Source organism: Nylanderia fulva, unplaced genomic scaffold (assembly GCF_048542155.1).
Source record: "Nylanderia fulva isolate GAGA-0341 unplaced genomic scaffold, ASM4854215v1 Scaffold66, whole genome shotgun sequence".
Taxonomy (NCBI): domain Eukaryota; kingdom Metazoa; phylum Arthropoda; class Insecta; order Hymenoptera; family Formicidae; genus Nylanderia; species Nylanderia fulva.
This window is the reverse complement of record NW_028190764.1, coordinates 1-15,437: the sequence shown is the minus strand read 5'-3', so window position 1 is coordinate 15,437 and position 15,437 is coordinate 1. Positions and strand designations below refer to the sequence as shown.

The 15,437-nt window shown below is 40.1% G+C and overlaps 2 protein-coding genes and 1 pseudogene across 2 annotated transcripts; 1 reads left to right on the top strand and 2 right to left on the bottom strand.

The window, feature by feature from the left end:
• Window positions 1-346: 346 nt before the first annotated feature.
• Window positions 347-1,348, bottom strand: LOC114934269 (uncharacterized). The gene has a single exon (XM_029306940.1). The coding sequence runs from the start codon at window positions 1,346-1,348 to the stop codon at window positions 347-349; it is 1,002 nt and encodes a 333-aa protein (XP_029162773.1).
• Window positions 1,349-7,545: 6,197 nt separating this feature from the next.
• Window positions 7,546-9,090, bottom strand: LOC114934306 (juvenile hormone acid O-methyltransferase-like). Its single transcript, XM_029306987.2, has 4 exons — window positions 8,924-9,090; window positions 8,615-8,747; window positions 8,117-8,261; window positions 7,546-7,977 (listed from the first exon to the last, which is right to left on the bottom strand). The coding sequence occupies exons 1-4, from the start codon at window positions 9,052-9,054 to the stop codon at window positions 7,775-7,777; spliced, it is 612 nt and encodes a 203-aa protein (XP_029162820.2). The 5' UTR covers window positions 9,055-9,090; the 3' UTR covers window positions 7,546-7,774.
• A 1,010-nt stretch (window positions 9,091-10,100) lies between these two features.
• LOC146720587 (uncharacterized) lies at window positions 10,101-11,776 on the top strand (annotated as a pseudogene).
• Window positions 11,777-15,437: the final 3,661 nt, after the last annotated feature.

Below are 15,437 nucleotides of genomic sequence, written 5' to 3'. Positions count from 1 at the left end.
TAGCCAAGGCGCGAAGCGAGAATTTTGGGGATTTGCGCAGGCGATTCGCGTCGAGCAAAGGAAAAGACAGGCGAGTAACACGTGGATCACATGTGTTTTTGACGTGTTGTCCCGCGTTGGCGCGAATAATTACTGAGATGTCGAACGATAATATAAACGGAGAATTGAACGACCTATACTTTAGGATTAGGCTTATTCCTGAACATACCGCCCGCCTCGAATGTAGGCATTTGAAAAAGTACAAATGGTTTAACAATAAGAAAAGACATAATGGAATAAACGCTGTACAAAGAATATCAGTATCTCGTAGATACTTCAATAACAAAGAACGGGGTGTTAGCGCATATTAAGACGAGATTCCGCCCGCCATAACGGAATCTTTTACTTCTTCGGTATTAATCGCAACAGGCAAGAAGCATAGTTTCACGATCGGTCGTTTATATTCAGAACGGGAGGTTTTGACCGTGACAACGCGCGTCAGGCCATCTTCTCCTGGATGACAGGCGACAATTCGTCCAAGGTCCCAATGGCTGGGCGGAGCCAAGGGATTACGCACTAGGACTATTTGGCCAACTTTGGCAAGTCGCTGGATAACGCGCCATTTTGGGCGTTGTTGAAGAGAATGCAAGTAATCGCTTGACCAGGACCGCCAAAACTCTTCCGTCAGACGTTGAATCATTTGCCAACGCGACAATCGATTCTCGTTAAATTCAAGCACGCTTGGTTCGGCGGGAGCGAGAAGAGAGGTACCGATCAAGAAATGACCAGGCGTTAACGCGTGATAATCGTCAGGATTATCGGAGACGGGAGCGATCGGACGAGAGTTTAAGCAAGCTTCAATGCGACAAAGAAACGTGGTCATTTCTTCAAAAGTTAATGTATGGAGGCCGATGCAACGCTTTATGTGGTATTTGACGCTCTTGACACCGGCTTCCCACAGTCCGCCGAAATGTGGTGCGGCCGGGGGTAGGAACTGCCACGCGGTTCCATCGCTAGCGAGACGATTACGAAAGCTTGGATCGCGAATTGCTTTCGCGTGAGCTTCGGATAATTCTCGATTAGCGCCATGAAATGTTGTACCGTTGTCTGAGTACATGGACTGCGGTAGTCCTCGGCGGGAGACAAATCGCTGGTACGCTGCAATAAAGGTCGGCGAGCTGTAATCGGAAACAAGTTCTAAATGCATAGCCTTGGTCGTTAAACATATGAACAGCGCAATGTAAGCCTTTTGCGATTTGTGTCCTCGGCCGGGCGCGGTTCGGACAGTGATTGGTCCAGCGTAATCAACGCCAGTATGTATAAATGCGCGAGCGGCACGGTTAACTCTTGCCTCCGGTAGATCGCCCATGAGTTCGACAGGTTTTTTAGCGCGCTCACGAGTGCATTGTACGCACTGATACAGAACAGCACGAACGGTAGCGCGAGATCGGAGGATCCAAAATTCATTACGTAATGAAGCGAGTGTTAATTGGGGACCAGCATGTAACGTTCTGAGATGATGATGCTGAATAATAAGAACTAGCAATGGATGTGCTCGTAATACGAGCGGATTCTTCGTCGTTTCTGAAAGGCAAGCATGACGGAGCCGTCCTCTGATGCGAAGAAGTCCGTCAGCGTCCAAATAAGGATTGAGTGTGGATAAGGAACTAGTTTTTTGTAACGGAAGTTGCCGTTGTAAAGTCGAGATTTCAACGGAAAACATCTCGGATTGCATAACTCGGAGCCAGTAATGTTTGGCTTTCTGGATCTCTTCGGGATGGAGGATGGCTTGTGAAGAGTATGAGATCCGTGCGTCGTCCAACGCGGAATACTGAGCGTCTCGAGATGCGGTAATTGGTGATGATAAGTTGCCCAGTGGTCAAAATGTTCACCCGGAATGTCGTCGTCCCACTGACATTGGATTGACCACAATCGTTGCATAAAGATCTTTGCACCGATGATGACGGGAGCGGCCCATCCCATCGGATCGAAAAACCCAGCGATTGTCGAGAGAATAGCTCTTTTCGTTTTTCCCGGCGAAGACGGGAGAGATACGCGAAGTTGAAACGCATCGAGCTTTGGATTCCAACTAACTCCTAACACTTTAAGGTGTTCATCGTCTTGGAGGACTTTGTGAGTGGCTAGTCCATGATCGGCAGGATCGAGGTCTGACAAAAGATCTGGAGAATTACTTGCCCACTTTCGTAGGCGAAAGCCTCCTTTAGCGAGAAGCGCGATTAATTGGTCTCGTGTTTGCCGTGCAAGGATATGATCGTCGGCTCCGAACGCGCAATCATCAACGTATGTTTGATGACGTAGAACAGGGACGGCCAACGGAAATTGAGCACCGTCATCTTCAGCGAGTTGGTCTAGCACTCGAAGAGCGAGATACGGAGCGGCGGCAGTGCCGTACGTCACGGTAAGAAGACGGTAGTCGCGAACAGGTTCGCTGGGAGAAGAGCGCCATAGAATGCGCTGGTAATCAGTATCGCGGAAGTCAACTAAAATTTGACGATACATTTTAGCGATATCGGCGGTAAATACGTAACGATATTGGCGCCACTGCATTATGACAGCGGCCAAATCCTTTTGAAGTTTAGGTCCGATAAACATATTGTCGTTTAACGAGGTTCCGTTAGTGGTACGGCAGGATGCATTAAAAACAACCCGCAGTCGAGTAGTTGCACTACTGTCACGTAAGACAGCATGATGCGGTATGTAATAACTTTGATCCGGTTGTACAATTTCTGTCGGTGGAATTTTGATCATATGACCAAGGTTTTCGTATTCCGTGAGAAAGTCGTGGTATTCTGAAGCGATAGATGGATTGCGTTTGAAACGTCGCTCTAAGCGATAGAGGCTCGATTCGGCAATGAAGCGAGATTCTCCTAACGAGAGTGGTGGTCCGGTTTTAAACGGTAATCTAACAATATAGCGTCCTTGAGGAGTGCGGGAATGGGTAGCGAGAAAGTGCTCTTCACACTTGCGCTCGTCAGGGCTATGGTGTTGGGTCTGAGGGACCTCTTCAGTCTCCCAGAAATGACGAAGGTCGAAATCTAACGCTTCAAGGACGACTCCGTGATGCGCGGTCTCAAAAATCGAAAGATTGGTCGGGGACGAAGCGATTGGCCCGGACAAAATCCAACCGAGAGTAGTATTTTGCGCGGTGGGCTCCGTTTCGGAACCTTGTCGAACACCATCAAGTACGAGCATGCCGTATAAATCCGCTCCGATTATCATATCAATCGGGTCGGTACTCATGGGGTCACTATCCGCTAATTGGAGTCCGTCGACATGGTTCCACGTACCCGTCGTGCTTATTCGATTCGGTACATATTTTTTCAACGATCGAAGAATGAGTGCGGTCGTTGAATAAGCGGGTTCGTCGCGATTCGCCGGCGTAATTGTAAGATGAGCGGCGTGACGGACAACAGATTGCATCTCGCTGATGCCGGTGACGAAAATCGAACGATTTATTTTAGAGAGTCGTAAACGTTGCGCGAGCGATTCGGTAATAAACGTCGAAACGGAACCTTGATCCAGCAGTGCGTGTGCAGTTATAAAACGTCCAACAGGCGAATAGGCTCTCACCCGGGCAGTCGCAAGCAAAATATTAGAATTAGGCGCGACGGTTTTCGATAGTAAATGCGACATGACTTCGTTTACATTTGCGCTTGTTGCTGGCGGTGACTCCGTTTGCACCGGCGGAGTCAAGCTATCGAAATGTAATAACGTGTGATGACGTTTATTACACTGGCGGCATACGCGCGAATTCGAACAATCTTTGACGGAATGCTTACTACTAAAACAGTTTAAACATCGTTTTCGCTGCTTAATAAAATCGAAACGTTAAGAGGGTGTTTGCTTTAAAAATGTCGAACATTGGTATAATAAGTGATTGGCCTTGCACAACGGACATGCGAACGAAACGGTGGACGCGGTATGCGACACAAGAATTTTTCCTTTAGAGGTAGAGGATGGCTTTTCTTTAGAAAGTGGTACGATCGCCTCGAGAGCGCGAATTCGAGACTCAAGAAATTGATCGAGCTCATTATAACGCGGATATTCCACCGTATCGCCGAGCTTGAGTTCCCAAGCTTTACGCGAGTATTTATCGAGTTTTTGTGCGACGAGCAAAACAAGCAAATCATCCCAATGTTCGACAGGACGGTTGAGATTTCTAAGCGCTTGGATTGCTTTGTTTGTTTGGTCGCGAAGCTGACGAAGGTCATGAGCGGTTTCTGTGGTCAGTAACGGCAAATTTAACAGCGATTGTAAATGCGTTGTAACAAGACGACGTTTGTTGTCGTACCGAGAGATTAGAATTCTCCACGCGACGTCGAAATTATTATTGGTTACCGCGAGGTGGTCAAGCGCGTTACTTGCATCCTCTTTTACACATGAGCATAAATAATGTAAGCAATCGACATTTGACAAACTAGGATCATTATGAATCATCGATTGGAATTTATCGCGAAAGCTTTCCCACTTGTCGATGCTCCCGTCGAAGGTCGGTAGGTTGATCCTCGGAAGATGCGACGCGGGTCGGAAAACATCATGCAAGCCACTTACGTTTTGTGATGATGTAGCGGGAGGGATGCGGGATTCGTAGCTCTCTAATACCTCAGCCATGTAGTCGGCAGCCTCGTTGTTGCAGTCCTCACATTCCAGAAACGAATTCTTTGTGAAGTAGGTATGCAATGCTTTGTCGTCATCGTCCGCATGAAGCCCGATTCGACTGTCGAGCTCCTGGCAAGTGGCAAAGGCTTCCTTCAAGGTGACGAGACGTTGACGTGTCACCGCAGGTGTCATTTTGGCTTGCCCCAGCTTCTTGTAATTGATGAGCGCCCGTGATACGAAACTCATCTTCTGTGTTTGCAGAGCCAAAAGCTCTTCGAAAGATGTCGAGGTGTTCATATCGACGATCGTGATTCGGAATGCCAATAATTGTCCTTGGCGACGATCCGGCTCGAAGGACCAAAATGTTTTGTTTCTCGTTGGTAAAACCTTGTATAGAAGGTTCGCACACCAAGGCGGTAGTTTTTGTTAATGGTCACTCGCGGATTCGTTTTAATATACTTTTATTCAAATCACAAATTATAATAAGAGTGTTAGAAACGAGGCGGACGATATTTCAACAAAAGGTGTATCGATCTATCTCGTCTCGTGGCTGGACGCTCAATAATGATCCGAGACACGTAGCCAAGGCGCGAAGCGAGAATTTTGGGGATGTGCGCAGGCGATTCGCGTCGAGAAAAGGAAAAGACAGGCGAGTAACACGTGGATCACATGTGTTTTTGACGTGTTGTCCCGCGTTGGCGCGAATAATTACTGAGATGTCGAACGATAATATAAACGGAGAATTGAACGACCTATACTTTAGGATTAGGCTTATTCCTGAACAATAATGATAAATATTCATTTGATTAATCGTAATTATGACATCTTTAATTTTAATCAATATTAATTGTGCATAATTTTATATAAAAAAGAAATTGCAATTTATAAGTTTAATAATTATCTAAAATCTAAAAAAATAAAAAATAATTTACAAATACATTGCTTAAATAATATAAAAATAAGTGATGTTATTTAAAATTGTGTAACCACAGTGGAGAGTACAAATTAATTTTTTTATTTACAAATTTATATATTACAAAGTACATATTTGCTATAAAATCGACCGATCTATAGAAAATGTTTGTTTTTAATTTCCTATACGTTCTATAATTTTACATAAATTATTAATATATAAAATATATACCCAGATAGCCACAGTAATTATTATGACATCATTTTGATGACAAATGATGCATTTTGACATCAAAATGATGTTATAATAATTGCTATGACTATCTGTGTAGTCAATATCTCAGATAGCAAAATGTTAGCACAATAATCATGACTTTACAGCATATTCCTAAGATTAATTGCTGTGTCCGCAATTGATGACATTATGCTAGCATAAGTAGTAAGTAAAATCCGACAGCAGATTAGCGGCAAAAACCAAGAAAATCTGCACAATATAGTTAATGGCAAATTGGCAGTAAAAACCTAGTCTGTCAAACACAATCTGATAGCAGATTGGCGGCAGAAATTGAGCAGGAATAATTAATCTACAATTTCTTGTCATTTAAAAATATGATAAAATTGAATATTTTTCAATGAATATGTGCATAAAATGCAGTATCCATTAATTATAATTTATTTTATAAATATGAAATTTAATATAATATAATTAAATTGTAACGGTTCACCTTTCCCGACGCCGCGAATCGGCTCGCCGGTTCCAGGATTCGGGAGGAAGGGGGAGATTCAGACTCGCTTATTCCTTATTAACAATGCTTTGGTTTATTCAAAAAGAAACAAGTAAACAAAATGATTGTTAGCATAAAGCCTAAATAGAGAAACTTATTGACTACTCGGTATAAATGAAATGTTTGTTGGCATAAAGCCCTAAATAGAGAAACTTATTGACTACTCGGTATAATCGAAATGTTTGTTGGCATAAAGCCCTAAATAGAGAAACTTATTGACTACTCGGTACAAACAAAATAAGGAGGCGTATAGCCTGTAGCGGTGTCCGGAAAAGATTTACAAATTACCCGGTATAACTTAGAGATACGGTGTACGGAGGCGTATAGCCTATAGCAGGAAGAAACCGGAAACCGGGAAACCCGGCGTAATGACGAGAAACCCGTCACCCGGTGTATAGCAGGAAGAGACCGGAAACCGGGAAACCCGGCGTAACAACGAGAAACCCGTTGCCCGGCGTGTAGCAGGAAGAGACCGGAAACCGGGAAACCCGGCGTAACAACGAGAAACCCGTTGCCCGGCGTGTAGCAGGAAGAGACCGGAAACCGGGAAACCCGGCGTAACAACGAGAAACCCGTTGCCCGGCGTGTAGCAGGAAGAGACCGGAAACCGGAAAACCCGGCGTAACAACGAGAAACCCGTTGCCCGGCGTGTAGCAGGAAGAGACCGGAAACCAGGAAACCCGGCGTAACAACGAGAAACCCGTTGCCCGGCGTGTAGCAGGAAGAGACCGGAAACCGGGAAACCCGGCGTAATGACGAGAAACCCGTCACCCGGTGTATAGCAGGAAGGGACCGGAAACCGGGAAACCCGGCGTAACAACGAGAAACCCGTTGCCCGGCGTGTAGCAGGAAGAGACCGGAAACCGGGAAACCCGGCGTAACAACGAGAAACCCGTTGCCCGATACTAAAGGTAGGAGGCCAGAAACCGGGAAACCCGGCGTAACAACGAGAAGCCCGTTGCCTGGCTAGGAGGTCCGGAACAGGACTGGTGCCGGCTCATCCGTCGAGCCGGCTTATATACCCTGCCGGCGGTTCCCCCACTCTACATCGAGGCTGTGGTGGGGGTAATGCCGGCGTCGTAGTGGGGCGCCTCTGGGGGTTGTAGTGGGGCGCCCCTGGGGTAGGGTGACCCGTGTATCGCTTATGTTTTTGTGTTTAGGGGCGCCTTAGGCGCCATAGCCTCAAGTGGCGGGCGGGTGATCGGCCCGCGAGGCGTTAGTAACGGCCACGCCGTTACAAAATAAAATAATATGACATATATTATATTGTAGCTATATCTCAAATAGCAATTGTATACTTTGTAATGTAAATTTGCAAATATTAATTTTTTGATTAGTCCATAAAAGAAATACAAGTAAATATTTTTCAAGCATTTTATAACGAGAGACTACGTGAAAAAGAAACAAATTTGCCCATTTTTGTCGTATTAATCATGAAGATCATTCATACAATTATGAAACTTTTTGTGCATAAATTATCAGTGCAGTAATCCAATAGGCATATCATCTCTATTTTTCTCCTTCTCTACGTTATGTATCTTAAAATTATTTTGAATAATATCTGCGTATTCTTTAGCTCTTATTTCCGCAAATTTACGTGCTAATTCATTCTTGAATTCAACTCTTAGATTATTCGGCATGTCGTCCAAAAAGTTAAAAGTACATTGTGAAGTGACCATGGCTATCGAATTGAATAAAATATATACGATTAATTTAGAATTTGTAAATCAAATAAATGAGAAAAAATATTAAAACATTATATTAATTACGTAGCCTAGAATTTAATTTTTGCTTGTATATATATCAAGGAAAAGACTTACATAGAAATGTTTCTGCATTATCCTTGTAGTTCAATATCCGATGACTGCAATGATTAACTTGAAATCCAATATTTTCAAGTATTTCTATTATCTCTTCACGAGGTTGGATTGAATATTGAAGTGACCCAACATACTTTGCTTTGTCCTATATAAAAGATAATTGACAATATATACAGTTAAAAAATTAAATGTGCAATATATATATTATATATTACATATAAAATATTTGTTATACAAAAAAGATGTATCCAAAATTAACTCAGGCATCAAAATTAATTATCTTGACGTAATTTGAGATTAAAATGACAAATTTTGCTATCTATAGAAATGTCGAATAATACAAGTACACATAAAACAAAATTGAATCTCATATCTTATGTTAGCCAAATCTATATAAGCATACATTCGGAGGATTTTAAAATAAAAATTTCACAGTTACACAAAAATTTATTCTACAATATAATCTTATATTATATTTCAATTTGCAATAATATTCACCCCCATATACGATGCATATCGCTCATCTTGCGCCATAAGTTTCGAAACTTCAAAAAAACTATGATGAACTATATATAATATCAGCATAGTTTTGCCAGGTCGAAGCATACAATACATATTTTCAAACGTCTGGCTGTTGAATAACGAAGATAAATGTTAATGATTGTAATTTTAAAAATATATAAATTATTAGAATTATTTGAAACACATAGTTATGCAAAAGTATATATTAGTAAAATCATATATTACGAAAATTCTTTCTTACAAAAATAATATTGTAATTTACCATTATTAAATAAATTTTCTTACCGAATGTCATGACACCATTGCAAAGTGTAAAATGAGAATATATGATCAAATTTCGAAATATACTTCTCCGGCAAATTTTTTGTTTGAATATCCAACACTTCGAATTTGAGTCGTTCCTTGTCACCGTACATTTTATTTGCGTATTCGGTCGTACTTGCATTAATATCTGTGCCTTTATATAATCAGGAGACGCGGTAGCGTCTCGCTAAGTTATATCTTTTATTCGTCAAATTAAAATACAATCTACAAAAAAACAAAAAAAAATATTGAAAGATATCGAAAAGATAGCGAAAATATCGAAACAATAGCGAAAATTATCCGTAGGACGCTACTGTGTATCCTTTACCGGACGTAACACGATTTTCGTAAGCTTGAAAACAAAAATTTGAAATATTTCATGAACGGAAACATATTTTTCAAAAGATGACCATATCAATCGAAAGCGCGATTTTTTCCGAGTAAAATGAGACTTTAAGGAACTGGATAGCTCTATTGGTTGCGGAGATATGAATTTTTCAAGTTATTTTTTGGTCGAAAAGGTGTCACTTTTTTTTAAGATACGGCGTCGTACTTGTCCCGATCACCCATCCCGACAAAGTGATTCTGTCCGAAGCTGCTTTACCTTATCCGCGGTCACCCATCCTAGTATAGTGACATTTTCCTCAGCTGCTTAACCTTTTAAGCAACCAAACAAAAAATAAATTCTTGCTCTCTCTCACTCTCTCTCTCTCTCCTCCTCTCTCTCCCCTCACTCTCCCCCCTCTTTCACCCTTTCTCTCTTGCTTTCCCACGTCTTTTTTCGCTCTCTCTCTCGCCCTCTCTCGCTTTCTCTCGCTGTCTCTCGCTCTCTCTTGCTCTCTACCGCTCTCTCGCGTTCTCTCGCTCTCTGCCGCTCTCTCTCGCGTTCTCTCGCTCTCTCCCACTCTCTCTCGCGTTCTCTCGCTCTCTCTCGTCGTCTCTCGCTCTCTCTCGGTTTTTTTCGCTCTTTCTCGCTTTCTCTCGCTGTTTCTCGCCTTCTCTCGTTCTCTCTCGCTCTCTCGCTTTCTTCCGGTCTCTCTCGCTCTCTCCCGCTCTCTCTCGCGTTCTCTCGGCCTCTCTCGCTCTCTCTCGCTCCCTCTCGTCTTCTCTCACTCTCTCTCGCTTTCTCACGCTGTTTCTCGCCTTCTCTCGTTCTCTCCCTCTCTCTCTCTCTCTCTGAAGTGGAGAAGACGTGTGTCACATCGCTCCGTCAAAATACTGAGTTTTCACCGGTAAACAGTGGAAAAGAAGTATAATAAGTTATTCAAGTTACGCTGCCATAAAAAGGGGATAGCTATGAAAGTTATCTAGCCGGGATATGGCGATCTGTGACTGTGAGCAGTGAATTTATTCTTCGGGGCATTGAAGTCTCGTAAGACAAGTAGACATTATACGTGGAAAGTGGATCACAGGTGAGTGATCGATTAGGCTGATATTAGCGGTTTCGGCCGGTAATTATCGGCATGGACGATGAATATGCAGAGTATCGATGCTCGGCATGTAGGAAGGCAATAAAGAATAAAGTCGTCAAATGCAAAACTTGTATAAATAAGCTTTTTTACCATCCAGGATGTGTAATTAAGCATAAAATTCTGGACAGTAGACAAGAATTAGTGCAGTGTAAAGGCCCATTTGAGGAGTTTTTGATTGATAGTAAAGAAACAAACATGAAGACGGCAGGAAGAGATAGGACATCGTCTACAGGATCCGTGGGATCTGCAGGATCGTTCACAAGTAAAGGATCAGGCATTGATGTAAAAGTAGACTGAATCATAAAAACTGTAAAGGAAATAAAAAATGAAACAGCCTGTAAAAATGAAATTAAACTAATGATTAAAGAAGTAGTTCAAGAAGAATTAGTAAATGTTAAGCAAGAACTGGAAAACTTGAAGAAAATGATACAGGGAGTAACATGTGTATCAAAGGAAGAATCGCAGATAAGCTACAGTGAAGCGGTTAAAGGGAAGAAGAAAGAAAACGTTATAATTGTTAAGCCGAAAATGCAACAAGAGAGTGAAGCCACTAAAAAATTGATAAAAGAAAAGGTGGATATTAAGAGTATGGCTATGGGAATAACGAAATTAAGGAAAGGTAGCAAGGGAACAGTGATCGTGGGTTGTGAAACCGGCGAGGAGGTGAAAAAATTGAAGGAGACAGTTCAAGCTAAGCTGGGAGAAAATTATAAAGTGATAGAGTCGCCTCAATCAAAACCAAAGATAAAAATTATTTATATAGGTGTAGAAGAGATGAAATTAAATGATAATGAACTTATAAATACGATAAAGATGCAGAATAAAATAGATACAGCAAATATGCGAATTGTGAAGAGAATGATCAAAGAAAGGAGAAATAATCAATCTGAAAGAAAAGGAAATGAAGAAGGGTCAATAATAATAGAAGCAGATGAAGAGACACATGAGCTGATATTGAAGAAAGGAAAGCTAAGTGTAGGATGGAAGAAGTGTCCGGTATTTAATCGCATTAATGTTAAAAGATGTTTCAAATGCTGGGGATATTATCATATTGCAAAAAATTGTACGCGAGAGGAAGCATGCTATAAATGTGCAGGAAGTCATAACTCGCGTGATTGTACAGCGACAAAGAAGAAATGTGTGAATTGTATGTTCAAAAATCGAACATACAATCTGAATATAAGCGATGACCATGACGCCTTTAGTCCGGAATGTCCGACCTTTAAGAGGGCGCTACGGGAGGAGAAGAGGAGAGCAGGCTGGGAGGACGCTAAATAGCAACCACAGGAAGAAGCGGAGATAATACTATATACAAATGCGCAAAGTTTAATTGCGCACAGAGATGAGATACAACATCAGATCATGAAGAAAACAAATCCTGCGTTCTTAGCATTATCGGAGACCAGAGTGACTGAGGATATCAAAGACAGTGAAGTGAACGTTCCGGATTATAGTATAGTTAGATGTAATGCTGAGAATAGGAATACGGGAGGAGTTATTTTATACGTTAGAAGCGATATTAAATATGAAATAGTATTAGAGGGAAAAAAAAATTAGAATCGAATTGTTGGTGTGTTGCGGTAGAAGTAAAAGATAAATTATATAAAGGAGTGATAATGCTAATATATTACTCACCGAGCGCATCGCACGGAGATTTCTTGAGATTTTTCAAGGATATAGTAGAAGAGTTTATAATAAAGGGAGAATGCATGGTAATAGGAGATTTTAATATAGATCTTATGAGAGATTCGTTTTATGCGAATAAACTGCAAACGACAATGCTAAGCGTAGGTATGAAACAATATGTTAACGAACCGACGAGAATTACGAAAGACAGTCAGACAATTATAGATTTGATCTTCGCTAATAATAATAAAATAGTACAGGTAATTCATGAACCTAAAATTACGGATCACGCGTGGCTGAAAGTTGAGCTGAGTGTTAGTAAAACTGAAAGTAAATATAGAGAATTTAGTGCTAGGAATTATAAAGAGTTTGATGAATATAAATTTGCTATATTAGTGAAAAATAAATTACAAGAAAGCCAGGAATGTCAGTGTGAATGTATGGGTGTCAGTGAGAGGGCGAAAAAACTTGTCGATAGTATAGTGGGTGCGTTAGATGTAATGGCGCCGAGGAAAAAATTTAGAATTCCGAAAGTTTGGGAAGGGAAGAAATGGTTTTCAGACGAAATAAAAGAGGCTGCGGATAGAAGGGATAAGGCATATAGAAGAGCATTGTATGACGATACCGAACAAAATTGGTCGCAGTATAAAATTGAAAGAAATACAGTAGTAAAATTAATTAGGGAGAAGAAAAAAGAATATTATGAAAATATGATAGATCTTAATAAAGAAAATCCTACGTCTATGTGGAAAACCTTGAAAGAAATAATTAGAGGCGAGCCAGTAGGCATAAAAGAGGTAGGAAATATAGATTTTGAAATTTTAGGCAATATCGAAGAGTGCAATATAGCTGATAAATTTAATTTATATTATATACAAAGTATTAATAGCATAATAAACTCTATAAAGGTCGTTAGATCCGGTGATATAATCGATCATTGGATGAATATAAATAAGAAAATTATTTATATTATCGAAAATAAAGGATTTATGGAAAATTTCGTGACTATTAAACTAGAGCAGTTAGAAAAAATTGTTATGGGATTGCCGAAAAAGAAAGGTACGGAAGAGGGAATAACTAGCGATATATTGAGGACAACTTTTTCTGTAATAAAAGAGGAATTTGCGAATATAATAAACAATTCTTTAAGAGAAGGTTTCTGTCCGGAAGGTTGGAAAACCTCTACGATAATACCGATTCCAAAGATAGATAAAGCGAAAAAAGCGAGCGATTATAGGCCTATAAATATGTTACCAATATTTGAAAAAGTGTTAGAATTAGTAGTAAAAGAACAACTTGAAATGTATTTGGAAACTAACGATATTATAACAGAACATCAGTCGGGGTTTAGAAAATATTACTCGTGTGAAACAGCGATTCAAACTGTCATTGACGAATGGAAATTAATAGTAAGCGAAGGAAAAATGGTAGGTGTAATTTTCATGGATCTTAAGAGAGCGTTTGAAACAATAGACAGGGAAAGATTATTAGGAAAAATGTATTATTATGGAATTAGAGGAATGGCCTTAGAATGGTTCAAATCATATTTAAATAATAGGAAACAGCAAGTGCGTTTCAATCATACATGGTCTAAATTATTGACAACAGAATACGGAGTGCCACAAGGCTCGGTACTAGGACCTTTACTATTTATAATATATATAAATGATATAATCGAAGGCTGTCCAGAAGGGTGCAATATAAAAATGTTTGCAGACGACACGCTTATATATGTAAGTGGAGAAAGTAGCACGGATATAGAGATAAAATTGAACACGGCTTTTAATATAATCGAACGTTGGATGAATATAAATAAGTTAAAAATGAATGCAAGTAAAACGAAGTATATGATAGTTAGAAGTATTCGAAAAGAATTGAGAGGTAATACTATTTTGAAATGTCTGGACGGAATTGAAATAGAGCGTGTAGAGACTATGAAATATCTAGGTATAATTATCGATGACAGACTTCGATTTCAAGATCACTGTGATTATATGTTAAAGAAAATAGGTAAAAAAACGAGTTTCTTAAATAGAGTAGGTAATTACATATCAATGTATACTAGATGCATTATATATAAGACAATCATAGCTCCTCATTTTGAGTATTGCGCGACGATATTAATAGGCATGGGGGAGACGCAGATAACCCAACTGCAGAAGGTACAAAACAGAGCTATGAGGATAATACTTCAATGTGATAGATACACCAAAGTGGAAGACATGCTAGAGGCGTTGCAATTTATGTCAGTAAGACAAAGATTACAATATAATATATGTATATTTATTTTCAAGATATTGAATAACCTGTTACCAATTCAGTTAAGAGATAAGTTACAAATAGTAGGGAACAAATGCGATAGGGAAACAAGACAAGCGGGTAATATCGAAATTCAATTTCGAAAAACAAGAAGTGCACAGAAAAGTTTGTTTTATGAAGGAAGTATATTGTATAACGTCCTGCCAGTAGAAATTAAAACTTGCGATAGGCTCGAATTATTTAAAAGAAGATTAAAAGCGCATATCTTACATATGTAAATGTTAAAACTGTATAAGAAAATAGCTGAGAAAGCTAAATAAAAGCTCATCAATCAATCAATCCCGTTCTCTCGCTCTCTCTCGCCCTCTCTCGCCCTCTCTCGCTCTCTCTCGCTCTCTCGCTCTCTCCCGCTCTCTCTCGCGTTCTCTCGCTCTCTCCCGCTCTCTCTCGCGTTTTCTCGCTCTCTCCCGCTCTCTCTCGCGTTTTCTTGCTCTCTCTCGTCTTCTCTCGCTCTTTCTCGGTTTTTTTCGCTCTTTCTCGCTTTCTCTCGCCTTCTTTTGTTCTCTCCCGCTCTCTCTCGTTCTCTTTCGCGCTCTCTCGTTTTTTTCCGCTCTCTCCCGCTTTCTATCGCTCTCTATCGCTCTATCTCGCTCTCTCTCGCTCCCTCTTACTCTCTGCCGCTTTCTCGCGCTCTCTCTTGCTCCCTCTTGCTCCCTCTTGCTCTTTCCCGCTCTCTCTCTTGGGTCCTCTCGCTCTCTCTCGTCTTCTCTCATTATAAATATAAAAAAATATACATTTATTTAATGCATTTTGTTTAATGATCTTTGCAAAAATATGTGAAATCCCACAAAAAAAGACATTACAGATGTAAGAAAAATGCGCTAAGTTATATCTTTCGTCAGCAAAAATAGTTCTTTATAATAATAAAAAATATAATCTTCTCAAAAATTATGTTTATAGCCAAAATAATTCTTTGCAAAAATTAATCATTATCAAAAATATTTTCTCAAAAATTATATTTATAAATTATATTTTATTTTTGTTAATAATACTAGAAAAAAATTAAAATTTTAGCATCAAAAAGTAGTGAAATCAAAAAATTGCGCTAAATAATTATATTGATAATACGAGAAAAAAGG